The sequence below is a fragment of the Candoia aspera genome, chromosome 6 (assembly GCF_035149785.1).
Source record: "Candoia aspera isolate rCanAsp1 chromosome 6, rCanAsp1.hap2, whole genome shotgun sequence".
NCBI classification, from domain to species: Eukaryota; Metazoa; Chordata; class Lepidosauria; order Squamata; family Boidae; genus Candoia; species Candoia aspera.
Window position 1 is genome coordinate 83,460,420 of NC_086158.1, and position 25,612 is coordinate 83,486,031.

General features: G+C 40.8%; 2 protein-coding genes across 3 annotated transcripts; both read left to right on the top strand.

Annotated features, from left to right (window-relative positions):
* Positions 1-1,643: 1,643 nt before the first annotated feature.
* On the top strand, positions 1,644-11,276 carry PBLD (phenazine biosynthesis like protein domain containing). 2 transcript variants are annotated; one of them, XM_063307573.1, is made up of 9 exons: positions 1,644-1,764; positions 5,605-5,704; positions 7,347-7,445; positions 7,533-7,642; positions 7,722-7,751; positions 8,747-8,835; positions 9,375-9,553; positions 10,566-10,628; positions 11,134-11,276. In XM_063307573.1, the coding sequence occupies exons 1-9, from the start codon at positions 1,681-1,683 to the stop codon at positions 11,244-11,246; spliced, it is 867 nt and encodes a 288-aa protein (XP_063163643.1). In that variant the 5' UTR covers positions 1,644-1,680; the 3' UTR covers positions 11,247-11,276. The 2 variants fall into 2 exon arrangements, with proteins under 2 accessions (XP_063163643.1, XP_063163644.1); XM_063307574.1 differs by lacking the exon at positions 7,722-7,751.
* Positions 11,277-24,425: 13,149 nt separating this feature from the next.
* Positions 24,426-24,863, top strand: ATOH7 (atonal bHLH transcription factor 7). Its single transcript, XM_063306584.1, has one exon. It carries the CDS (start codon positions 24,426-24,428, stop codon positions 24,861-24,863), a length of 438 nt encoding a protein of 145 aa, XP_063162654.1.
* Positions 24,864-25,612: the final 749 nt, after the last annotated feature.

Consider the following 25,612-nt stretch of genomic DNA (forward strand, 5'->3'; position numbering starts at 1 on the left):
CCATATTCCTCAATGTCTTCAACAATGGCAGAGCTTCTAATGTGCTGCCTTCCCTGGAAAAGTTCTTAAAAATTCAGGGAAATATTCAGAGATGTATCTGCCTTGAAAATAGCCCATGGCATTCATACTGAACTGTACAGCACAGTCAAACATCAGGAGCTGACTACAGGACATGTTTTATGACATTTTGTATTATGTCATAAAATGCTTTATGGTATTTTTTAATGTCATAAAATGTTTTATAAAATTTGCCAAAGTTCATTTCCATGGGAGTCATGGGTCTCGGATTTTGGATGCATTCTGTAAGTTAGCCCATTTGAGGTACCTTGGTTCAAAAATTGTTGGCCTATGCAGGGCCGCAACGGGGGGGGGCAAGCGGGGCATGTGCCCCTGGCGCCATGCTGGAGGGGGTGCCAAAATGAGCACTGGGGGGGTGCCAAAATGGGCATGGAATCCATGTTTGCCCTGGGTGACACAGACCCTAGTTGTAGGCCTGGGCCTTTGATGGCCTGGGCCTTGTTTTGCCCAGTTAAAGGTTACAAACAGATACAATTAGTAGTATGTAGATAGATTTAGTAATATATAGATAGATTAGGTTAGATTACCGGCCTGTTCTCCCAGGCAGAACAAGTGCTCACACACAGAGACTTGAAAACATATATTTTGGCTTGGCTTGTATGCTCTGTGAAAGATTACTGCCATTATAGTGCAAAAGAAGCTTAGTTTTTAAAATATTTACCATATTTAGCAACATGGTAAAAGTGAATGGTAATATTGTTTGCAAATCAAATATTGCTGCATTAGTATGAGAAGCGTGGCTAACATAGGGTACATTCAGTGTCTTTCTAAACCTGGGGAAGGATGATCTTGTTCAAACTTGCATGCATTTCTTATAAAATCTAACATAGCAGGTGAACTGGGATTACAGAACTAAGGGGAAGCTGAGAACTAAGATGCTAGTGGGAGTCCATACTCCTTAGCTCCCAAGGAGCTGTCAAGGGCATAAAACTATGCTCCCCATCCACATTTTCTAAACACATTTGCTTTCAGATGGGAATCCTATGGACCCCAACATTTACTGCTAAAGGCCAGGACTGCAGCAGGTGAAGAAGCAACGATGAAGGAGAGGAAAGTTATGGTCAAAACCAGGATTTGCACATGGTCAAAACCAGGATTGCCTGTATTTTTTTAAAGTTTGAGGATGAAATTTGAGGGATTTGGCACAGTTGTGACTGAAAAACATTCAAAGGATGACAAAAAAGTCATACTATAGATACTGAGGTCCTGGAAAAGTTAAACAACTATGGGGGGGGGTTGTTCTACATAGTAGGATTTCCTTCTGAGTAAACTTGCAGAACCATGATTGTCCTGGCAACTGCATACTCACTCCCTCTTTTGGGGGAGATGGGCGGTAATTAAATTTGAATAATAAAACAAACAAACAAACAAACAAAAATAACTTAAAAATTCCATAGTAAATAACATTAATGCCCTAAATCACTTAGTCTTTCTGTAGTTGCTGTAATAGGTAAATAAGAGAAAAAGTTAAATCAGTTTAGATAAGGCTACGGGTTCTGCCTACTTGTTGAGTTTAATATTAACTTGGATATGTCTACAATAATAAGAAGGGAGACTCAGCAATTTTCAAGAGGCCATTTTAAAAACCCTGTAAGGAAGAAAATGCAGATTTCAGTTTTCATAGTTGATGCATTTACCGACCAACCCTTTCGTGGCAATCCTGCTTCTGTTTGTCTTCTTGAAGATGTAAGTTTTTAACAGTTTCCTTTACTTTAAAGAAAATTAACTAGCAATATTCTTTGTTATTTGTGAGTGATGCCATTTCCCTTAACTAGAATTTTAACTTGATTAACTGATCCTTTGCACAGAGGATCTATATTTCTTATTTAAGGTATGTTTCTCTATTTATTTTTTGCCCTCAGGAAAATCTTTTGTCAATATTTATTAAACCGCTATACATTGCCAAAGATTTTGAGTATATTTTAGGAAAGTTTTCAGTTCAGACTGAAAGATAGGCTTGCATGAATTTACTGTTGCATGATCTTAACTATGCCTTGCAAAGATAGAATACAGTTCTCTCAACACTGGAATTTTTTGAGAAGTTTATGCAGGTGCTAACTTTAGCCATTTTCAGGGTTAGTTTCCTCTTTTCTTCTTTTATTTGTCAAATTTTGTCACCGCCCATCTCCCTCAAAAGAGGGACTTTTTAATCAAAAAGGTTGTCTTGACCTTGTATGAACATTTCGTTGATTGCACAAAATTGAGAGAACAAGGGCTACACAGTACTACATTTCAAAACTGCCACAAGATGGCGGTGGTTAAAAACATACATGAAGTTTACCATTATATTCTGTTTGTTTTGCTATGCTTTGAAAATAAGAGGATTAGATTGACAAATTCATGAAGACATATCACTTCTAACATCCCTACTTCAACTGTTCAGAATTCTTTAAAGTTCTTTTAATAAGAATATAAAGGGGAGCTGGGCAGCCTCCAACTTCACAACTGTTCTTTGAAAAGGAAAATGATGGCTGTTTGTATTTAATAAATTTGTTTATTTACATTTATTTAATAATTTGGTAAATTCAGTACATTTGACTGAAACCGTCCATCTGCCCAGAAACAAAAGAAAGCAAAAGGAAGCTGGAGTGCAGAAATCTGGGTGGTGGGATGTTCAGGTTGGTATGGGGTGGCAGAAAACTTTTGGTAAATGGGTGCATTATGTTTGATCACACTAGCCATGGCAGCCCATTTGTACCTACACAGCCTCTGGCAGCCATTTTGTGTGTGAGAGAGGAACCACGTTCCCAACATTCCAGGTGTGCCCACCAGCCCTAAAGGTCTCCTTAAATATGGTCTAAAACTTCTTTTGACTCAGTAGGTTCCCAGGCTGGATGGCAGCAAGCAAACTCTTGCCAGTGAGAACTAGGGGGAATCACCATGACATATGCACGTAGGGCCCCCAAATCATGCACTGCATCTACTGGGAAAGAGTCCTCTCTTTCATGCTGCTCTAAATGTTCGTTTTCATCCAAGACTACTCTCAAGTGTGACACCCCCCTGTCTTCTAATCTTCCCTGAGTAAATGAAGCAATTGGGTATATCGGGTGAACAGGATGCAGTAGGTTGGGTCTGAAAATGCCATATTCCCCAGGAGGAAAGACATGAGGCCTGTTTGCAACAAATTGAAAAGAAGTAAGTGCTGGTCAACCAGTTAATCTTTATTTCAGTCAATGAGCAGCATAAAACAGAAGGAGAAGAAACAAGCACAGAGTAGGGGTGTGCATGAGCAGAGCATTTCCCTGTGATTGATTAAAGCCGTCTGGACTTTGTCAAGATATGGCATGAGCCTGCAAAAAACGCTGCAGCTGCTTCAAGGAAGCACTCATTTGAGGTACTCTTAAAACAGAGGCACCATAGTAGATTTGACCTAGGGTGGTATCCAGCACAGACAGGTGGAGTGACAGGTCCTGTGAATCAAGCAATTGATTGGCAGCTTGGTTATGGGTTGGTAGCTTAACCCCTCCCTAAGCTTCCTTCAAAGTGTCTAGACCAGGGTTTCTCAAACTTAGCAACTTTAAAATGTATAGACTTCAACTCCTAGAATCCCCCAGCCAGGAGCTGGGGAATTCTGGGAGTTGAAATCCACACATCTTAAAGTTGCCAAGTTTGAGAAACCCTGATCTAGAACTGTGCCACCTGAAGCCATTAGTGGACAGCTAGGACTGCTGTATGGAGCAGAGCTTAAAACAGTGGAGAAGGTGTGGACAGAAAAAGAATATCTTAAATAGCTTTAATGAGCATGTTAGAGAAATACAGGTTATTGATCTCACACGCTCAGCCCTCCCAAGCATAAAGAATCACATGCTTAGACAAAGTAGGTTTAAAAGTAAAAAGTGTCTTACTGATTTTATTCTTGGTTCAGTTTCATCCATATTTCGTGGAAAAAATGAATTTTTCTCATAGCTGCTAAGAGCTGCGTGGAGAAAATGGGTAAAATCCTTCTTCAAGGCCCAAGCATGTGGCCATAATGGAGGAAGAGAGAGCAGCATTCATGCTGCCGCCTTGGTTGTGGAAGAAGGAGGAAGAGAGAGAGAGGAAGTGTGAGTGGCAACAAACTGCTTTCTTGCACATAGGGAATTGCATCATGGGATCAACTCATCTATATGCTAATGAGGCATGCTGATTTGTTAACATCTCCAACACCACCCACCCCTATTAACTATAGGGGTTCCTGTAGTCCCACCCTAGGATTTACTTTTGGGCCAACTAAATGTTTGCCAAAGCTAACTGGGCTTATAAAGCTGGGGGCAAGCTATCTGTTCTGTTTCCTCCCACTATGACTGCCACCTCTCATCACCTTCTGGAAAACTGTCCCAGCCAGTTTCTGCTTGTTTTACAACTGTCAGCCACTCTGCCTCAAGCATAGATATCCCCACGCTGGTCTACCACTGGGGCTTTTTGATAGGCCTTTTTTGATAGGCTTTTTGATAGGCCTTCTGATAGGCCTCCTCCACTGAGCCATCTCTGGCCTTTGCTGTCAGATCCAGCGATGGACCTCTTCCGACACCGGCTGCTGCTGGACCACCCAAGATCGGGCTGCTGGACAGCCACTGGGCCTCTTCTTGCCTTGCCTCTGTGGCTGCAGCTTCAGGAGAGCTTAGCTGGGGTGCTGTTTTCTTTTGGCATTTTAGCTCCCTAGCTCTATCTCCCTTTCTGCTCTCTGCATGAAGAAACAGCCCATCACTCACTTCCACCAGCTCCCACTGTGGGAAGAAAAAACCTCTCCCCCATCTCTTTCTGTTCTTGCCAGAAATGTCAACATGGGCAGGGACCCCTTAAAAGGAAGTGAGGAAGGAGGATCCCCTGGCCACCCCTTCACAGACACCACTCTTTCCATCTTGCACAAAAACCTAAAAACTTAAAACTCCTTTAACGAACAGTAGAGAGAGGCTGGGTTTGCATTTGGCAACCTGGGTTGGGCTGCAAGAACGCACACAATTGCTAGAGGATGGCAAAGAGATTTTTCTGTATTCAGAGGTACACACATCAGATATGTACAGTGACCACGCATTCTTTATTGTAAAGGACCCTCCTTCATTTCAGAAAGCTGTCCTTTAGATTTGTTTGATTTAAATATTTATTTTCTTGGTTTTGCTCTTGAGTTTTCCTTTGTAAAGCAAAGTTATAAACATAATTTTAAAAAACCCCTTATGAACATCTTTCAGATTTGCCACTTTTTCTGGTTGGTCCTTCCCCCCTGCCCCAAGAAAATGTGGTTACTGTAGGTATAGAAGACACCTCACCTTGAATCAGTATTTTGGGTAGAGCATAGTCTCATAGAGGATGGTCTGGGACATGGGTTATTTTTTTCAAGTTGTTATTCATAGGTCTTCTGCACCTCTTTGTTGAATAAGGAACTGGGAGCTAGGAATGGTCCTCTCTCTTGGGTGTAGGGATGAGTGCATTGTTTATCAGATACCTTTAACATAAAAAATTGATAAAAAGTGTGAAACATTACATGCTTACTATAAAAGACATACTATGCATTCGTAGATCACTGTTTAAATTTGTTGTTCATTTTAGGAGCTGGAAGAAGGTTGGCATCAAGAAATTGCTACAGAAATGAACCTCTCAGAAACAGCATTCATCAGGAAACTGCATCCTGCTGATGACTTCACCAAAAGTAAATCACCTGATGTATAAATGGTAGATAAATGGTAGTTTTGATGTCAGCTTCAGTAATTCCTTCTACCATGTGGCTGCCTTTGAACATTATGATTTGTCTCTCTTATTTATTATTAAAATTGTACTTAGCCTTTCTGTTTCTTTAAGCACACTAGGTGGCTTACCATAATTAAAACAAAGTATTTAAAAGAGTACAATTAATACAGTCCAAATCAAAATTAAAATCTACTTTATTGAAATCAATGCACAGCTAAAAACCTTGCAAAAGAAATGCATTTTTGCTGTTTTACTAAATACCAGGCACCAAATGCTTGTCTCTAGGGAGGGTCTTCCATAGGCTGAGGGTCTCACTGGAGAGAGCCTTTTCCCACATACCGTATAGCCAAACTTCAGGCAGCGGGGATATCTTTTAGAAGCGCCTTTCCTGTCGACATAATTAACTGGGCAAGTTCACTGCAGGAGAAGTGATCCTCTGGATGATCAATCCCTAAGTCATTTAGGGCTTTGAAAGTCAGCAGCAACATCTTCAGTTATATCCAGCAGGCAACTGGCAGATGGTGCAGTTCTTTCGGTACAGACATTATATGATCCCTGTTCCTTGGACCAGGTAACCACCTGGCCACTGCAGTTTGCACCAATTACAAGTTCTGCATATTTTTCAAGGGTCACTCATTGTAGAGAATGCTGCAGTAGTCAAGACAGGTGGCCTCCAGTTCTGATCAGCCCAGGAAAGATTGCAGCTGGCTCTTTCACCATCATTGTACAATGTGCTGTTTGCCACAGCCAACACCTGCAAATCCTGTAACAACTGGGAGTCAAGGGGCCCTCTGAAACTGCAAATCTGCTGTTTTGGGGGGAGTGGAACCCTAATCAAACAATCTTCACCTCCACCCTTTAGTCTAGTTTTCTCCTTATCAACAGATGCTCCACCTTACTTAGGTCTAATTTCAGCTTATTCTTCCTCATCTTGTCCATTTTTGAGGTAAGGCAGTGTTGAAGGATACTGGTTGTTTCCTTGGTGTTGGGTGGTTGGGAACACAAGATCTACTGCACCTTCCTCCAAAACTCCAAATGACTTCCCACAGCAGATTCATATGAATATTAAACCTATAGGAGATAAGATAGAACCCTGAGGGAGGTCATAGGTCAATGCTTTTGATATCAAACAGCGACTTCCAGCAAAATCTTTCTGACAGGAAAACTGAAACTACTGCAAAACAATGTCCCCAAAGCCCAACCCAGAAGGCCCCTCCAAACTTGAGGCTGTCAACTGAGACTGGCTCATCCTATCATGTTATGACATTGTTCTTTCATTAGTGTAATATGACTTTTTTATGCAGCCCAATTAAATTCCATAAATTATGTGCCTCGCTGGATTACCAGATCGTCTTTAAAGGCATTTAAATATATATTTATATTATAAATAAATATAAATATAAATAAAATACATGAACCCTTTTCAGAATGTCCTCCCCAAAGAAACAGCCTTGGGGCCAATCTTTTATTTTCTGTGTTTTATTTTTCCATGCTTTTTTTATTTTGTGCTGAGTTCCTTGTACCATTTTTGCTTCTTTGTTTAATTTTGTTGCTGTTTTAAACATTATTTCTAATAAGAATGATTCTTGAGTATCCTCTTCCAGGTTCATGTTTTGGATTAAGATGGTTTACACCAACAACTGAGGTCCCTCTCTGTGGTCATGCTACTCTTGCATCTGCTGCTGTATTATTCCATAAGAAGAGTAAGTGATATTTAACAAGTCATAATTTGACATAATACATGTTTTTAAACTATCTTAACTGTTATATGTTTCTGATTTTAAAAACAGAAAATATGAACCCCATACTCACTTTCATAACTCTTAGTGGAGAATTAAAGGCCAGACAAGCAGGAGATGAGATTATCTTGGATTTACCACTTTACTTCACTTATCCACAGGTTAGCTTTAAACAGAACATTTCATGGAAAAGTGAAAAGCAAACATGATTTACCTATTGCTTTCATTTTTTAAATCTAGGATTTCCAGGAAGTAGAAGAGCTGGTAAAGGTAATTTGTACAGTTCTCTTTTTTCATTGTACTCATCACCATAAAGCAGTGTTTCTCAAACTTGACAGCTTTAAGATGTGTGGACTTCAACTCCATGTTGGCTGGGGAATTCTGGGAGTTGAAGTCCACAACTCTTCAAGTTGCCAAGGTTGAGACCCACTGCCATAAAGGCTAACTCGGTGTATGGTCACTGTATCAATAATGCTCTGTCAAGTTCTTCCTGCATGTGAGATTTAATTCCCTGTATTAAATGAAAACAACGTCTAAATACGCTACAAATGAAGTGGGTGAATTACATATTAAAAGCCTCATCTAAAACCCACTAATTCAGGGTCAAAATCTGCAAGATGGTGGGCGTGGCATTTCATCTAAGTCCCACCCCTTTTGTATTGCATGTGGATGCTGCTGCTTGATTGGTTTTTTAACATGGCTGTGATCTCCTTTTTTACTGCATCCTTAGAGTTTTCCCTGGGTGGATCTATATACATATTCTATTGTTCTCTGCATTGTGTACTGTACCAGAAAACGCACTTCACTTTTAACAAAAAAGCAAGTGAAAATTCTACATGGAATCTTTCTTATTAGCAGTAGAAGCCAGCCAGGGGTGCCCACAGGGTATAGTCCAAAAAGCAATCGAAGCTCCGCATGTGTATCACACCTAAAAAACAGGCAGAGCCTGGATCACACCTTCTCAGCCACCTTCTCCCCTTTTGGACCGTGCTCTGCAAACACCCCTGAACCCAGCCCTTGCTGTGGTGATAGGAAGAACCACTGGCATTACAATGGCTCCTGACTTGTTTGGGGATCCTCTGTTTTGCGTTTGTTGGGGGTTTAGCAAGTGGGCCTTAAATTGTGGGTTGGGGTTGAGGCATGTATAAGTATGGGATAAAACTGGAGTTGCCAGATGTGGTAAATAACTATTGAAGGCTCGCTATGTGGAAATGAGAAAAACATGATAGCTCTCTTTCACTTATTCTGTCCCATTTTGTCACCAGGCAGCAGTGGGCGATATGAATGTTCAAGATGTCCGTTACTCTCCAGACACAAAAAAGCTACTTATCTGTCTCAGTGAGGTGTATGAAAGGTATATGCATTTCAATTACACATTTCTTTCAATGGTTGCATCTAAACGCATGCAGTCCCATCTCTCTTCCTTAGTTGGCTTCCTTAATTATTTTTCCACCTGCACAATCTATGGAAAGGAGATACTACTTTTACTTTCCTCTGTTAATTTTGCCTTATTCACCTTACTCCAGCTTGATGACCTCCAGATGTTTGGGACTATACCTGGCACTCCCCAGCTTGCTGGGAATTCAACTTTCTGGCAATTCATAGTCCACCACATTTAGAAGATACCACACTGGGGAATCCTTTTTTGGACAGTCTTATTACTGGCCTTTTTTCTTCTCCCACTAAGCTTAATATTTTGGTTTCAAATCTATATTTTCCATGAAAGATATGCCAACAGCCAGAGCTAGGTCTAACTATTACCATTGGTGTTATAGTTACCCAAAAATGCAATACCTTTCAGTTCATCACTGTTGTCATTGGTATTTTTAGCTCTAAATTTTCAAACATGTAGACATCTGTTTGAGTACTTAATGGTGAATGTTTGTTACCAAGGTATGATCTGGAGAAATTAAAAGTGGATGCCCAAAAACTTTTGCTGGCTGACAAGACTGGAAAAGTAAAAGGCTTAATAGTCACAGTGAAAGGAGATCGTCGTGAAAATCACGAAAGCTATGACTTTTACTCTCGTTACTTTGCACCATGGAATGGAATTTCTGAAGATCCTGTCACAGGTAAATTTGTGCGAGTGTGTAGGGCTTTCCCCCATTTTTATTAGATATACTGTAGGTGAATAATTCCTGTTTAAGAATGATAAAAGATTAGCAGCAGCAGTAGCCCCAAAATAATATTTCACCCTTAAGAGGAACAAAACATTTGTGGGAACACAACTTTTCACAAGCAACCTTTACTGAAGTAGGCTTTTGCCTGTAAAAGTCAGCATGGCAGTAAATTAGTTTGTCTTCAAGGTGCCTTAGGATTGTTTTATGACTTTTTCTTGATGTAACGTGATCTATGTTTTTTTCTTTAATATGTACTTAGTAAGGCTGTGCAGCACTTTGGAAATAATGCAGAAAAGGCATTTTGACTCCAAAATGTATCCCTGCCTGCAACTCTTTAAAGCCACTGTGTGTTTTCTAGGATTGTACCCTCTGCAATGGCCACATGATCCTGTGAAAGACATGGTGGCTTTAATGAGCTGCAGACAGGGCTGTGTACATATCCCAGAGTGCTCCGAAGCACATTTTTGGAACTGAATCCAAAGCATTGCCCAGCTCTACTACTTAGTTATGAATAAGTGGGTGTCTGGGAATTCTAATAGATTCTTAAAATGAATATCACAAAATGGACAGTATTGTATATTTGACAGCCTGGTGCCTTCTGAAGGTGTTAGACTAGAGTCTAACTGGTTGGGGATGATAAAACTGTAATCCAACACAGATTGGGGAAAGCCTCCTGGAAGGATAACTGATCCATCGAGAATGATGGGATTATAACATGTAATTGGAGGCTGAAAATCCAGAGATGCAGCAAGCACCCAAGAGATCATTCCCACATACAAATCTATGTATTTTGCTTGTTAGCTGATAGGGGGTTTATTACAGAAATCACACTAACTTACACTGTTGCAATAATTATTCTTAAAGTATTGTATTACTTTACAAGGTATTATAAAGTGCTTTGAACCCTGATATGTTAGAACATTGTCATTGTTATCCCAGTAATTACATTTTATTTTCCCTTAAGGATCTGCTCATGCTGTGTTAAGCAGCTACTGGTCACAGCAACTGGGAAAAAAGAAACTGTGCGGTAGGAATGCCTATTATTTTATGACAGTTTCCCTTTTAGGTCTCAGAGTGTAATCAACCAAAGTCTTTTGCAGGGTCCCTCCTGTAGAAGAGGAACCCTGATTTCAAGCAATGACCTTGCTTGTTTCATTTGTAGCCCTGATCCTGTACAAGTGGTACAGATTCAGCCGTCCTTCCTTGCCAAATTTAATTAAGATTTAAAAAAAGCCATAATCTTTTCTTCCAGTTTGCCCACCCAATGAAATTACTGTGGCTTTTATTCTAAAATTAAGTATTATGGCAAATCATTGAAATTTATGTCAGTGGCCATATATTTTTTGAAAAATGTGGACAAAATTGTTTATATTTCAGCTATTCTAACCTGGCCTGGGTTTGTACTATGGGTAGCTGTGCTCAATTCTCTTATCTATCTGCCCTTCAGCAGTGATAAGCAAGTCTGCATTGTTACTTTTGATAGCAAGAGAAGCATATTTCCTGTTTACCTAACTAATTCTGCCATTGTGTAGCATTTCAGTGCTCCAATCGTGGGGGAAAGTTGAAGATTCTGCTACGGCAAGATGGAAGGATAGACATTGGCGGACAAACAGTCGTTGTGTTAGAAGGTTCTTTGGCTCTTTGAAAAAAGAATTAAAAGCGCTCTGTAATTACATATTTCTCTTTGGACTCATTGCTGATATAGATTTGTATTTTACACAGAATATTGTTGTGCGTTCAAGTCAGCCTTGACTCCTGGCAACTACAAGGACAAGTTTTCTTGGCGACATTTTCGGAAGTGGGTTGTCATTGGCTTCTTGCATATTATATGCCTTCAGGAGACATGTATTAAAATGATAACCTTGGCAAAGGAATAGTGTGCATGGTGTGGTCTCCTATACATATATACATACTTTTCAAGATTGTCTGCTGCCAATGTTGCCAGTGGTACAAGATTTGGGAATTATTGATGTGAAACTTTCTGTAAAGCTTTTCCCTGATAAAACACTGGAACTGGATTTTTAAAATCTCCTAAATGTCCAGAGAATCAGGCTTATTATTATTATTATTTTAGATTTTTATCCTTATTTTTATAAATAATTCAAGGCGGCGAACATACCAAATACTCCTCTCTCCTCCTATTTTCCCTGCAGCAACAACCCTGTGAGGTGAATTGGGCTGAGAGAGAGCGACTGGCCCAAGGTCGCCTAGCCGGCTTTCAGGCCTGAGGCGGGACTAGAACTCACAGCCTCCTGGTTTCTAGACTGGTGCCTTAACCACTAGACCAAACTGGCTTATTGTTTATTTATTCTATTCTATTCTATTACTTATTTATTTTATATTATTTTATATAAATACAATATTTTATTTTATTTTATTTTATTTTATTATTTTATTTTATTTTATTTTATTTTATTTTATTTTATTTTATTTTATTTTATTTTATTTTATTTTATTATTTATTGGCTTTTTTGTTGAAAGAGCCAAACATTTCATGAGCTGGCAACGCCTTGTGTGGAGTATTGTAGCGAATTGTATTGTTAGCAAGTCCTTCCTGATTTGCCTTTGTCTTTGGGTTCAGATCTGGAGCAGTGTGATCCCTGACTTCTCCCAATTTACTCAGTTCCAGCCTTCTGCTGATCTCTGCATTGGCTGAATTTTCGGAAGCACTTCAGCTAATGCTCATCTGCTCAATTCCCAGTGACTCTTCCAGGGCCTACATATAGGAATGCGCAGTTAATTGAATAATCAGACTGAAATCCATATTCTCTGTTCTTGGCTAAGATATGGTAGGGTTTGGAACAGGTTACTTGATGCTTTTTAGATTCAGTGTTTCTGAACCTTGGCAACTTTAAGATGTGTGGACTTCAACTCCCAGAATTCTCCAGCCAGCCATCTTAAAGTTGCCAAGGTTGAGAAACATTGGTTTAACTGGTTGTTATTCTACTGCTCTTTGATAGATATAGCACATCCCAAATAAAAATACTAGGACTGCTACTTCTATCTGCAGAGTGAAATTGACCAAAATTCTATCCATTTCATCCTTCCTCTGGCTTTGACTTTGCTTGGAGCAGGCTGTTCTTTGTTAGTGGGTTTGTTTATAATTTCCTTCCTTTCCCCTCAGTTGTAAACATTTCTTTCTTTTTTTTCCTGGAGTGGTGGTGGTGGGGGTGATGAGGGGATTTTGGTTTCTCTGGTTAAGTGGAAGTGGTGGCCTTGACAATTTCATTTTCCGCAACCTAAAACACAAACACGTTTCATTTGTTATTTATGGCTCACTCTCCTGCACTTCTGCTGCATGCTGGAGCCTCCAGGGAAGATCAGAGATGCTGGGAGAAAGACCAGGCTGCAGAACGAATGACCTACTGTGCCAGTAGTACTTGTCATAAATGCAGAGCAATACCTCACTAGCCAAATGTTTCACCCAATTATAACTTCTCACCATTTTTTGCAAAGGGCAAAAGAGCCAGAGAAATGCATCCATCTTGTATTGAAAAGTTAGGGTGGTATCCTAGCAGTTGATTTCATTTCTTTTTTGGGTGAAGTGGAGGTGAGGGGATTATTTATTTATGTATTTATTTTGACTCCAGGACTTGCAGAAGAGTACAGGTAGTACTCACCTAATGACCATTCGTTTAGTGATGGTTCAGACTTACGACGGTGCTGAAAAAAACAACTTACAACCAGTGTTCTCACTTACGACTGTTGCAGCATCCCTGCGGTTGTGTGATCACAATTTGGGTACTTGGCAATTGGTTTGCATTTATGACCGTCGTAGCATCCCATGGTCACATGATTGCCATTTTGACCTCCCTGGCTGGCTTCTGGCAAGCAAAATCAACAGAGAGCTGCATGTTTTGCTTAATGACCATGTGGTTCACTTAATGACCACAGTGATTCACTTAATGCCCACTGCAAAAAAGGTAAAATTGGATTGGATTCGCTTAATGACTGCTTCACTTAGCAACTGAAATTCCAGTCTCAATTGTAGTCATTAAGTGAGGACTACCTGTACAGCACTGATCAAATGTTTTTCCCTCCTGTTGGTCAGCTGGAGGGAGCCCTGAGTTTCCAGCCCAGGGGTGGCCATAAGATGTGGTCCAAAAAATCAAGATGGTGGCTGTGATGTTGTGAGTGAAGTTGCACCTGTTTTTTTATGTGCCATAGGTGGAGCTTCAATTGAACCATTGTGACAGCCATCTTGACTTTTTCGACCACACTCTGCAGACATCCTTGTCTCAGCTGTGTCCTTGTTGTTCAAATGTTGATGGCAGTGAGGACAAGGAGCAGATCTGCTCTGGAGGAATTGCAGAGTGAAAACAGCCACTCTGGAACTAACCAAGTCCTGAGGGATTGTAGGTAATAAAAAAATCACTGTTGGAGGCTGTGTTTCTCCACAGTGCACCTGCCTATAATTTACCTAGGTGAAAAGTGTGTAGGATTCCTGGAGCTGCATTAAGGAGGCAATTATTGTGTTCATTTGTTCAAATTTAACAAATAGATGGTAGCGTTTTGTTTCCTAGGGGAATAAATAATCACCCAGGCCTAGTGTTTTCCCATCACAATTTTCCTGATGAAACCAATACGCTTGCTGAATGCAGGGTTTTTTTCCCCCTCCTTCCTTCTGCATTTTTTATTTTGGCATAATTTATTTTTTCGTTGTCTCAAATTCTGTTCAGGGCAGTGGGGGTGGGTGGGGGTGCAGAGATGCCCAACACAGGTGGGAATCTGAGCTCTAAGTGTGTTTGTAATCAAAAGATTAGCTAATCAGCCATGATTTATTAATGATGGATTAGTTATTCCTGATTTTGCATTTCTGCTGGCTAAATGGAGCCTTAAAGAGGTTCTTTTATTAATCATTGTGGTGCTAATTGCAGACACTTACAGAAGGATTGCTAATTAAACATGCAACCGTTTGCAGAATGAGGTCTTAGCTGCTGAGAAAGGCAAGAATAGAAAGTCTTGTTTCCTGAGCAATGAAACTTTATTCCTCAGAAAATATTGCAGTGTTGACCCAACAATCCAAGCATGCTATTTGGCAAGAGTTGTTTCAATGCTTTGGACTCCCTACCCTCCACGCTGCCTTTCAGCAATGAAAAAATACAGCTCCAACTGATGTGTATATTTTGTCCAGTTCGATGGTGCAGAAGTTAGAGGGCTTGGATCAGAAGAACCAAAATGAAAAGCAAGTAATTTTTGAGACTTGTTTCGAATGGATGAATTATCGCAACTCTGGAGTTCAGTCTATTGATGATCTACCAGTTCTTTTTTTTTTTCACATGTCAATACAACAGTTGGAAATCCATTATTAAACAGCAGCAGCACTTAATTCCAAACTTGACTTCCATTGGGAACACAAAACATGCAAGTGCGTGCACGCACGCACGCACGTGCACACCCACACCCACATTCCTCACTCTTAAAACACTGGGAAGCTGATTTTATATGAAATAAGATTTACAAATTATTTATTTCCAGACACACTCTGAAAGCTGAGAAGTCAAGTGCCTGGCTGCATGACGCAGCTTCAACTGCATCAGCCGTAGTCCTCTTTCAATGAGTGGGTGGGAGAGCATTTGGAAACCCCATGGCTATCAAATGGACTTCCATGGAGGAAGGAAGTGGGGAAGGAAAGATGCTAAACAATGAACAGATTCTATCGAGCATGTAGGAAGAAAAGAGTCATAACAGTCCACCAATGCAAATTAGAATTTAAGGCCTTGTCACCTATAAAGCCCTCCATGGCACAGGGCCTGGGTATCTGAGGGGCCACCTGTCTCCAGTGGTTTCTGCCCATCCCATGAGTGGGGGCACTCGGGGTCTCCTCAGTTGAACGATGCCACCTAGTGGGACCCCAGAAGCACATCTTCTCTGTTGGGGTGCCTGCCCTCTAGAACAGCATCTTCCCTAGAGATGGCAGTCCCTGTGAGGGTTCTGCAAGTCTTGACGTCTCTGAAGATGAGGCTCTGCTCCTAGTGCAGGGGTTGAGCCCCTTTTGTAATGTGATGGGCTCCTTTTTCTCTTGCAATTGTGTTTGGTTTTTTCCCTTTTTCCATTTAACAATGTAAGCTGCCCAGAGTCATTTGCAAGTCAGGCAGCCTTCCAAGCCTAGAACGCATCTAAGTAAGCAAATAGAACAATTAATATTTGCACACATTTATTGCTCTGGAAAATATTTTATAAGACATGACATTCTTCTTCACAGATTATCCTGGCAATAAGTTATGATTGGAATTAACCTTGAAGACATCTATGGCTTTGATATGAATTTGCTTATAAAAAAAATAAAAAAATTCCCTTCTCACCCCTATGGGTGGTACGTGTCTTCCTCAGCCTCAGGTCCTCTACCAGAGGCCTGGGAGTTTGAGGGTTCTGCGCAGTATCTCAGCTGTTCCTAGCACTGTGTTCTTCTGGACAGAGAGCTCTGATGTTGCTCCTGGGATCTGTTGGAGCCACTCTCCTAGCTTGGGGGTCACAGCCATGAGTGCCCCTACCACCACTGGGACCACTTTGGCCTTCCCTTTCCACATCCTCTCCAGTTCCTCCTTCAGGCCCTGGTACTTCTCCAGCTTCTCATACTCCTTCCTGATATTGCTGTCACTTGGCACCACTACATCTATCACCACCGCTGTCTTCTGGTCCTATCAAGCCAGGGGGATGCAGCATTAGACCAATGGGCTAGAAGACGAGATGTGTCAAGCTCCAGTGGGTTCACTAGATGCTTCTCCAAATGCTGCAACTACTGACCTCCTTTATTGTGGAGTCTTATAAGAGGACCCTGTCTTTTGATAGGTTTCTGAGAAACCCCTGGGCTCTCTGGGATTCAGTCTGAAAACGCCTGATGCTGCATCATGGCTGGGGAACCAGCAGCCTTCCTGGGGTTGCTGAAGGCCAACTCACGGCAGCTCAAGTCAGGCAGACGAGGCTGAGGAATGTTATGAGCTCTCATGTGGTAGCACCAGCAATCACCCCCAAGGTTTAATTATTATTTTTATTGACAATGTCTCCTTATATCAGGTTTAAAACAAAATCATTTTATCAAAGGAGACTTTGTGGTTAAGGAAGACGTGTAGATGAGCTTGGAAGGACTGAAGATAATTTGGTTGCTGTGATTGCCACACTAGGTGTCCTAACTGCCAGGAAACACGCTGAGACAAGGAACTGGTCTCTAATGTTTTATTGCTTGTACATAACAGGAATCCTAACAAACTGAAGAAGCGTGGGAAAAACCCAGACATATAAACCCCAAAGGTTAAGGCGGTCCCGATCTGTCTCTCTTTGAATGGCTGACCAATTCCTCAGTGCTACGCATGCGCTTAACAGTCTGGATGGGAGCCCCCTGCTCGCCATCCTTACTCACTAGGCAAAAGATCAGGAATCTGGTAGCACTTTGTCCAACTAACCTATTTTATTGAAAAGCATAAGACTTTGGGAGTTGCAGCATATGCCTTTCAATCGGTGAGTTGGAAAAAGTGCTACCAGACTCGTCCTGATTTTTGTCACCATCGACTAACAAGAATCTCTTCCAACAATGTCAACACCCAAGGCGAAGAGGAAGTGTTCAGGGAGAGCTATCCCATGTTATTAGCAATTTGCCATTTTATTCCTCATTTCTTGCCCTTCCCACTTAATTCAGCTACAGGAGCCCAAACTTCCATGCATATATGTATATCCTTAGGCAGGCAATTAGCAATAATGCCAAGTAATACTTTTGATGGAGGGGGCAAAGCCATTGCTTTCCCAAGCAGCAATTGACTGGAGGGGGATTTCTTCGTACATAAGCCACTTTTGGATGCAGTCCTTCATCAGCTAAACTGGTGTTTTTCAAACTAGGCAACCTTAAGATGTGTGGACTTCAACTCCCAGAATTCCCCAGCCAGTGCTCCAGGTGTGTTTGACTACAATCCCCATCATCTCCAGCCAGCAAGATAAACAAACGAGTACCTGTGTGGGTGTGGAATCACCCACACTGTCACGTGTATCCTTTTAAAACAAAATGACACAATTAAAATTCTAACAAGGATCCACACAGTAATGCTGATAATTAGCCAGGGCCATTTTTGATGAAGTTAGCTTTTCAGCAAAAAAAAAGGGAAAAATCCAAATGAGCACCTGCTTTTTTTTACTCTGCGGCAGGTCCAAACCCCAGGAGAGGTTGCAGATGGTTTTACATTTGGAAACCTGACCTCAACAGCTCTTCATTAATCTTAAATCAAGTGATGTTTCAGGAAGCAGCGAACATTCTGTTCCAGTGTGCTATAATCTTTGTATATGGCTGCTAACCAGACAGATAGATAATTAATTAGGGATTTTACTCTCCAGTCTTTTTGAACTCTTCCAAACTTCTCAAGATAAACCTCCATTGAACAGATTTGGCCAATGAAGGGACTATTTCTAGAGCATGGGATTGTTGTAATGGTAAAGCTAGGGAGAAGCACCAAATCAGATCCACAGAGAGAAACAACAGTGGATCTGTTCCCACAACATGCTTAACTGGGTTGATAGTGGGGTTAATGTAAGGTAAAGGTAAAGGTTTCCCTTGACGTAAAGTCCAGTCGTGTCCGACTCTAGGGGGCGGTGCTCATCTCCGTTTCTAAGCCATGGAGCCGGCGTTGTCCGTAAGGACCCGTCCGTGGTCATGTGGATAATTGAGAGACATTGCCTGTTTTCTTCTCTAAGAAATAGAGCTAGGCAGAAAGAGTGGCTGAAAAAGTGATTCTTCTCTCCTTTGGGAATTCATTGCCAAGGTCTGCCAGCCTAGACTACCCCTCAGACACACCACTTGGCTGCAATGGCCAATGAAGAGGATGGCTAGTGATAGTCATCTTTATGAAGACTTGCTAAGACTCTCTTGGCACAAAGGTTTATGGGATATTAGACTAGTATTTTGAATTTTTGACCTAGATAATGTGAATGTATGTTCAGAACTATTCATAAATGGATTTGACTAAGGAACCAACATTGAGTTGAGTATTTTGTGGGAACAGCGCCAGAATATTTGAAGAAGCTTCATGTTTGAAAAAAGGACCAAAAATACCTTAAAAAACAAAATCAGAGAAAACCCCGAATAGTCAGTAGAGACAACTGAGTGGCAACTGGTTAAAAAAACACATTCTGGCTGGTGGTTTGGATACATTTCAGTATTTGCTGCAGATCCTAATTGTTTTATCTTAAGGCGACAGCTTGCATAAAGTACCATGCAATTTCATCTTTTTAAAAAGTAATGCCATCTTTACAATAAGGTCTTAATCTGCATTCAAGACATTGCATGTTTTATATGCATTCTCATACATTTGAGACACGTCATGGGTAGCATCAGATTTTTTACTTAGCTACTTTTGTGCTTATATAGAGACAAGTTCAACATTGTTCAAATCACCAAATTAACTTTGTTTCCCTTATAGCAATTTCATGCAGAATTTTAAATTCTCCTAAAGAAATTATGCTTCATCCAGGCAGTATTAAATGGGCCCTAATGCAGGCTTGTTCTGTGGTTCAGAACCAGACCAGGTACAAAAATTAAAAACAAAACTGAAGTACGAAATCTAATCTAAGATTATACAAACTATAACAAAGAAATTTGAGTGTTTTCCATAGGAGGAAATTAAGGACCTGCACTCAACAGGGCTACTTAAAAGGTTTTAACTTGGGCTGGAGTGCAAATGAAAAATATTTAAAATAATGCTGACTAGAAAGGCTGCATTAATCTCTCACCAACAAAATGCCATAGTGTCTCTCAGTTCCATGGACAAGTCTTCATTTCCTTTTTTTAAAAATCTTTCTGCTGTCCTGCTGAGAAGTCAAGTAAACATTACATTTCAAATCATCCTCAGCTTGTCTGTAAATGAAATAACCCAAAGATGGACCAATTGTGTAATTCATAAACAGTCAAATATTTAGATAAGTGGTTTGGTCCATTAGAGGCATACAAAACATGCTTTTTTGACTTCAGGACCACTACTGGCAAATGGGGCACTCTATTCCTTTCTTCCTTGCCTTCATTTCCTTTTGTTTATCTGAAGAAGGCAAAAATATTTAATTAGATTGGGGGCATTTATAATATCTTCTGGGCCATCTCAAGTTTTAACGCTGGATGCCCCTTCGGAGCTGATTCCAATCAGCCAAGCCCTCCCACCCCAGAACATATGGAACCTACTTGGAAGCCTCCAGCCCAAGGTGGCTCCTCCCTGCTGAGAAAGCCCTAAGCGACCAAGCTGGGAAGCTCTCAGTGTCACTGGTGGAGGTCAAAGCAAACAACCAGACAACATCTGGCATACTGTGCCAATTGGAAATCAATAAGGCACGCTGGGTGGAAGGTTGTAATTTTATGCCTGTTTGCACAAGGAGATAAATTGGAATTAAAAAATAATAGGTCTGTGTCATCTGTCAGCACAGTACTGTTATGATCATGTGTCTCTGAACAAGCCAAGCACTGGGCCAGGGCATTGCTTAGAATGCTAAATCCTCATTCATAGATTAACTTTGTTTTTCACTTCAATTATGAGGTCCAGGAACTGGAGGCAAAGCTGGGGCTGAGAACCATGTCTGCCCAGGCCAGGTCCTTGTGACCGGCATCGCTATTGTGTTCTTGGCTGCTGTCACACAGAAATCAAGTCTAGTTTCTCACATGTAAGGTAATGTAGGGAGGGAAGCTTTTTAACTTTGATTTCTATGGCAGATAGTAGAAATTCTTACCAGTCATCCAGCTGTCTGCCAGGGGGCTCTTCAATCTCCTTATGGCAGGCATGTCCACAAGGGTGGTTAAAAAAAAAATCAAGATGGTGGCTGCAACGGTGCAATCGAAGCTTCAATGCATGTAAAAAATGGGAAGAGCTTCAATGGCACCAGTATGGCCACCAACTTGACCACACCGTACAGACACTCCTGCCTTAGGAAGTACCATGTAGCCTCATATAGCCACAGTGCTTTCAGTGCCCCAGTTAAACTACACATATATCTGGGTTCTGGCTAAGTTGTGCATGGGTTGGCTGAGATGGGAGAAACCGAGGATGCATGTAATCTGGACTAACAGAAATACAATCATTTGCCCCAGGATAATCCTCATTTTGCTGCTGAGTTTCAACCCTGGTTAGATGAATCATTTTCAGAGATTCTTCTCTCTCTTTGCCTTTCTTTTGATGGAGAAGGAAGAACTAGTTGAAAGGAAAAGTTTTATGTCTAATAAATTGGAGATAAAGAATTTCAGGAAATCTGAAAACACCCAGAGGGGTACTGACTTGAATAGCTGAACAGGAAATTTTGGACATTGAAGGTATTATAATTATATAATTTTGATAATAATAGCAATTGTTGGGTGGATAAATGTTCATTGTCCAACTCAAGGTAAATCTGATATTCTATAGCATAATGTATATATGCATTAACAGTGTTCTTAAACTAAAAATAAAGAATGAAACTTACCTCTTTAATGTGAAGTTGTCTGAATTTGAAATATTTTTTTTAAATAAATCATGCTCTCCCAGGGAACCCCTAGTGACCTCTCGCAGAACCCTAGGGATCCACGGAACCCTGGTTGAGAAACCCTGTTATACAGCATTGTTTTGCAAACAGACCAGATCTGCAAGTATCTGGGGACTTTAAATTTGAATTTAGTTTAATTTTGGATCAGAATAAAATTTCAAGGGGAAAAGAAACCCTTATAGTCCAGAGTCAGAAAGTTTTCCATGCAAACATCTGGGAATTTAATTCAGTTGATACACGGAAGCAGTTACATCCTTTACTATGAACCCCATATGCACATGTTCAAAACTGAATTATTTTTTAACGTCTCAACTGATGGTTAATTTAGTTGAGAAGTTTTATATTGGCCAGCTTCTGACTTTACCCCTATAGTTGTCATTAGTTTTATAAATAAAAACTTCAGTTAGGGAAAGGTAGCATTTTAATATGTTGTTGCTAAATGAATTTCAGTTTGTTGATCAACTTCCCCCTTCCAAACCAAGGTTCTGCAAGCCAATAGGGGTGTGTTTGGGAAACATTTAAGACATTTAAACAGGCTAATGCAATGACTTATGCTTCTTGGAGAAAACAATGAATCAATCACATGGTACAAAGTTTGAAAAGAAAGTAAAAGAAGCCTTGAGTCACACTTTGAAAACTTGGCATATTCTTCGATTGGTTATCTGGAGCTTGAGCTTTGAGCACCAAATATTCTTTAAAGTGTATTAGGCAGATGTGTTGGGAACTGGAGGAAAAAAAATCTGTTAAATTATCATCTTCTCCTCAGAAATATTTGAAACAAAATAATTCATTATATAATGTAAGAGATTCCCTGGAGACAATTAGAAATTATAATAAAATCAATCACTTTCTCTCAGCTCAACTCACCTTACAGGGGTGTTGCTCTGGACAAAATAGGGGGAGGAGCATTATGTGTATTGCCTTGAGAAAATAAAGATGGGACATAAATCTCATAATAAATAAATACATAAAAGTTGGTTAACTCCCGTAATGAACTGGAGTGAAAATGGAAGTGAATAACATTATGGGCTCAACTGGAAAGTTATTATGTAGCATCCTTGAAAGACTTGGTTCTAATTATGGTAGGAAAGCACTTAAGGTAGTTAAATGTATCTTGGAATTATTGTTTAGGAAATTAAAATCTATGTTAACTAATATATTATTTCATTTATTTGTTGTTAATAATCATAAGGATAACTAGTTCGCAGCCTATCCTTCTCAAAACTTTCAATTGCCAGTAAGCTAGGATTTGATCTAGCAATTCAGCCCTTGCAGAGCTTTCATGAAGCTATTATGAAGAAATAGCATGTCTTGAAAGCTGATCCAAACCAAGGAAGGAGTAAGTACAGTAAGACTTTTAGTCTGATTAGCCACAATACTGATTCAAATGGAATCAGAAAAGATTCACTGGAATTTAAACACCAGTCTGAAGCTTCAAAAAGATCAACAGCTTTCTGTCTTTCCTGAAGCTTCTCTTTTTACACATAACCAGCATGACCAGCCACAGGCACAGATCTCACTGAGAAAACAGTATGGACTCTAAAGACAGGGTTTTTGACCTAATGGAAGGCAAATAAAAATAAACAGGAAGATGTGAATTATTTTGTATGAACAAGGGCAGTGCCATTCATAAATGGGAAAAATGCTGCTGAAATGTGGCTAAGGACAAATATAGATGTTCAGCCTCCCCCCTCCATTAACAAGCCCATTTAAGGGGCAGAATAATAAGAGTGGGATAACTACGCCAAACAGGCTGGGCTCGACATCTGTCATGCTGGAGACCACTAATGTTCAATTGAATCCTATTGTTTTCAGATTATTCAACTTCATTCATTGTCATTGTGCAGGCTTAATCAACTGTTTGCAATCACGAGATGTTTTGGAGTCATAACTGGAACAATTGAGCCACAGTTTTAGATCAAAATGCCATGTTACAAGCCTGAACGAAAACATGACTTGTTAATAAATACCCAGTAATAGTTTAATTAGTCTGGAAATTATATTCTTTCACCTTAAAACTTACATCACATTTTCCAGTGGGAAAGAAATACATAAAGGTGAAAAAAAAGCCTTTTCAAGAAGACTAATATATGCCTGTGAAAGCACAAAAGAATATTTTTCTCTGTTATTTAGAAAATCATAGGCATTTTGCAGTCAATACATATCTGTGACAAATATCCCATTATTTGGAGAGCAGGCTGCCAAATCCCCTCTTTTTATGCATTTGTAATACCATAAAAACGTATTCCTTGAAAGTATTGTTCAGCCATGCTTTATAAGTAACAACTCAACCGATCTGCTTCCTCTTATGTAATAAGCCAGTTGCGAGAAGCTCTGAATCCTAAAGTTTGTTTTGTTTTGTTTTAAGCATCTAAGTCTCTAGCTTGCTCTTGGGTTTACATATCCTTATTAATAGCTCCTTCTCCTACCCACCCCCCTTTCCCCAGTCCTTTGGGGCAAGTGAGCAACCCGGCGATGTGTCAGGAAAGCTTTTTGCTGAGCTGCAGAAGCTGATTCATTGAAAAAAGAAAGAAAGACCTTTTGCTTAGCTGTCGTGATTCTTGTGGGGTCAGGCCAGACGCTGCTCCAGATGGCAAGTTGTCAAGGCCAGACAGGCATGGCTTTGGGAGACTTTTGGACAGATCCAGACTGCAATGTCAGGGTTTTCTTGGAAGGGCTTTCTGTGCATGCGCACACGCGCCCCATTCCCAGGGCAGCAAGGTGCTAGGAGGGGAGCAGAGGGCCACCCACCCACCTGCTGCAACCTGTTCAGCTTTCGCTGTTGCTTCTATAAAGACTTGTCTGGCAAATGACTTCGGCTCAGTGCCCAGGAGAAGAGGAAAGCGGGCTCTCCTCTGCCTCTCTTTGCTTCAGGTTCACCACGGGCCTGGGAGGCTTGCTTCGGAAGATGCCTGTCAGAACGTCCTCCCTCTCTGCCTTGCCTTCCTAAGCAGTACTTTGGGACAGATTGTCCTTTTTACTTGCCATGCACCGAAACCCTTTGAGATATGATGAGCTCTCTGCACTCACTGTAGCTTTCGTACCATTTTAAATTGGAACCTTTGAACGCAAAGATGCCCTGTGTTTCTTTCCCAGGCGGGAAGAAATGAAGAAGACCGAGATTCCAGCAAATGTGAGGAGAACTCCAGGTTTCCCTCTTGATTTAGCCAAAACGGGGACAATTTCATACCTACTGAATTATGTAATTTGGGGAAGATGCTACTTTTCAAAATAAGCCCATCCTCTTGAATTTGGGGAAAGCCTTTTGTTTTTTAAAAGGCATGCTGTAAACTTTTCTTTGTCTGCTAAGACGGCCCTTGGCTCCAGCCAGAACCACCCCCCCATGAAACCCTGCAAACCAAGCCCCGAGGTGACCCCCAGCGGGGATGCTGACTTCCACCGCAGCGGAGAGCCAGGCTGCGCAGCCAAGGGCAGCTCCGAGCGCCTGCAGAATGCCGCCAAGCGCAGGCTGGCTGCAAACGCGAGGGAGAGGAGGAGGATGCAGGGTCTCAACACGGCCTTTGACCACCTCCGCAGAGTGGTCCCCCAGTGGGGGCAAGACAAAAAGCTCTCCAAGTATGAGACTCTTCAGATGGCACTCAGCTACATCATGGCCCTGACCAGGATCCTCGCCGAAGCCGAGCGGTACAGCGCCCAGAGAGGCTGGATTAACTTCCCTGAGGAGCACTTCCACGCTTACCCAGGACAGAAGGTGGCTGCGGAGGCTGACCCCTACGCCCCCAGGCTTTTCCACTTCCAGCCTGATCACTACGCAGTTTAACTCCTAGATCACTGTGGATCTGGGACGGGCTGGGTTTCTCAGTCTTGTAAAACTTGGCAACGAGAGCTCAACAGCTGCATCAGGTAATCTTCAGTTGCTGTACTTTTGATCTCAGCTGAGCTCACCTTTAGAACAAATCAATCTAATTCATGTGCTGCCTGTTGGGGCAGATAATTTTTTCCCCCTCTCTAGTGGTTACCTGTGAAATATGTACGAGAGCTTCAGGTTGCGTCATTCCGCATTTTGCAGTTTTTTTTTGTAGTTATACCTGTCTGACCTTCTATTTTCACTGTGATACGTTGAAGAAAGTAAGGCAGGATAACAACAACAACAACAATCCACTTTTATATATGGCCTGGACAAGTTCGATTATCGATTATTGGAGAGTGTAACTGAAGCTGTAACCAGGGTGATTAGACATTTAAATCTTAATTAATTCTTAAATTGACAGTGTATTTTATTTTGTTTCCTTATTAATAGTATATTATATAACAGAAAATAGAAATGGTATTGTTTAGTCCTCAGAGAAGTAATTTTCTTAAACTTTATAAGTTTGCCATTATGGGTTCTTCTAAACCAAATTGTGCAAATTTCACTTAATTACAATTTTTCTGAGTGTAAACCTAGAATGGAGCTCATTTCAAATATAGTATTTAGAGTGCTTATCTATTCTGTATGCTGCTACCCAGAAGATTAGTCCATGTTACATGATGATACAAGATGCTTCCATGAAAATAGAATTTTACAGT

Excerpts from the sequence above, each read along its gene's own strand:
- PBLD (XM_063307573.1), top strand. The coding sequence starts at position 1,681 with ATGCAGATTTCAGTTTTCATAGTTGATGCATTTACCGACCAACCCTTT. Across the intron at positions 7,446-7,532 it reads TGTATTATTCCATAAGAAGA|AAAATATGAACCCCATACTC; the intron begins GTAAGTGATATT and ends TTTTAAAAACAG. Across the intron at positions 10,629-11,133 it reads GGGAAAAAAGAAACTGTGCG|CATTTCAGTGCTCCAATCGT; the intron begins GTAGGAATGCCT and ends GCCATTGTGTAG.
- ATOH7 (XM_063306584.1), top strand. The coding sequence starts at position 24,426 with ATGAAACCCTGCAAACCAAGCCCCGAGGTGACCCCCAGCGGGGATGCT.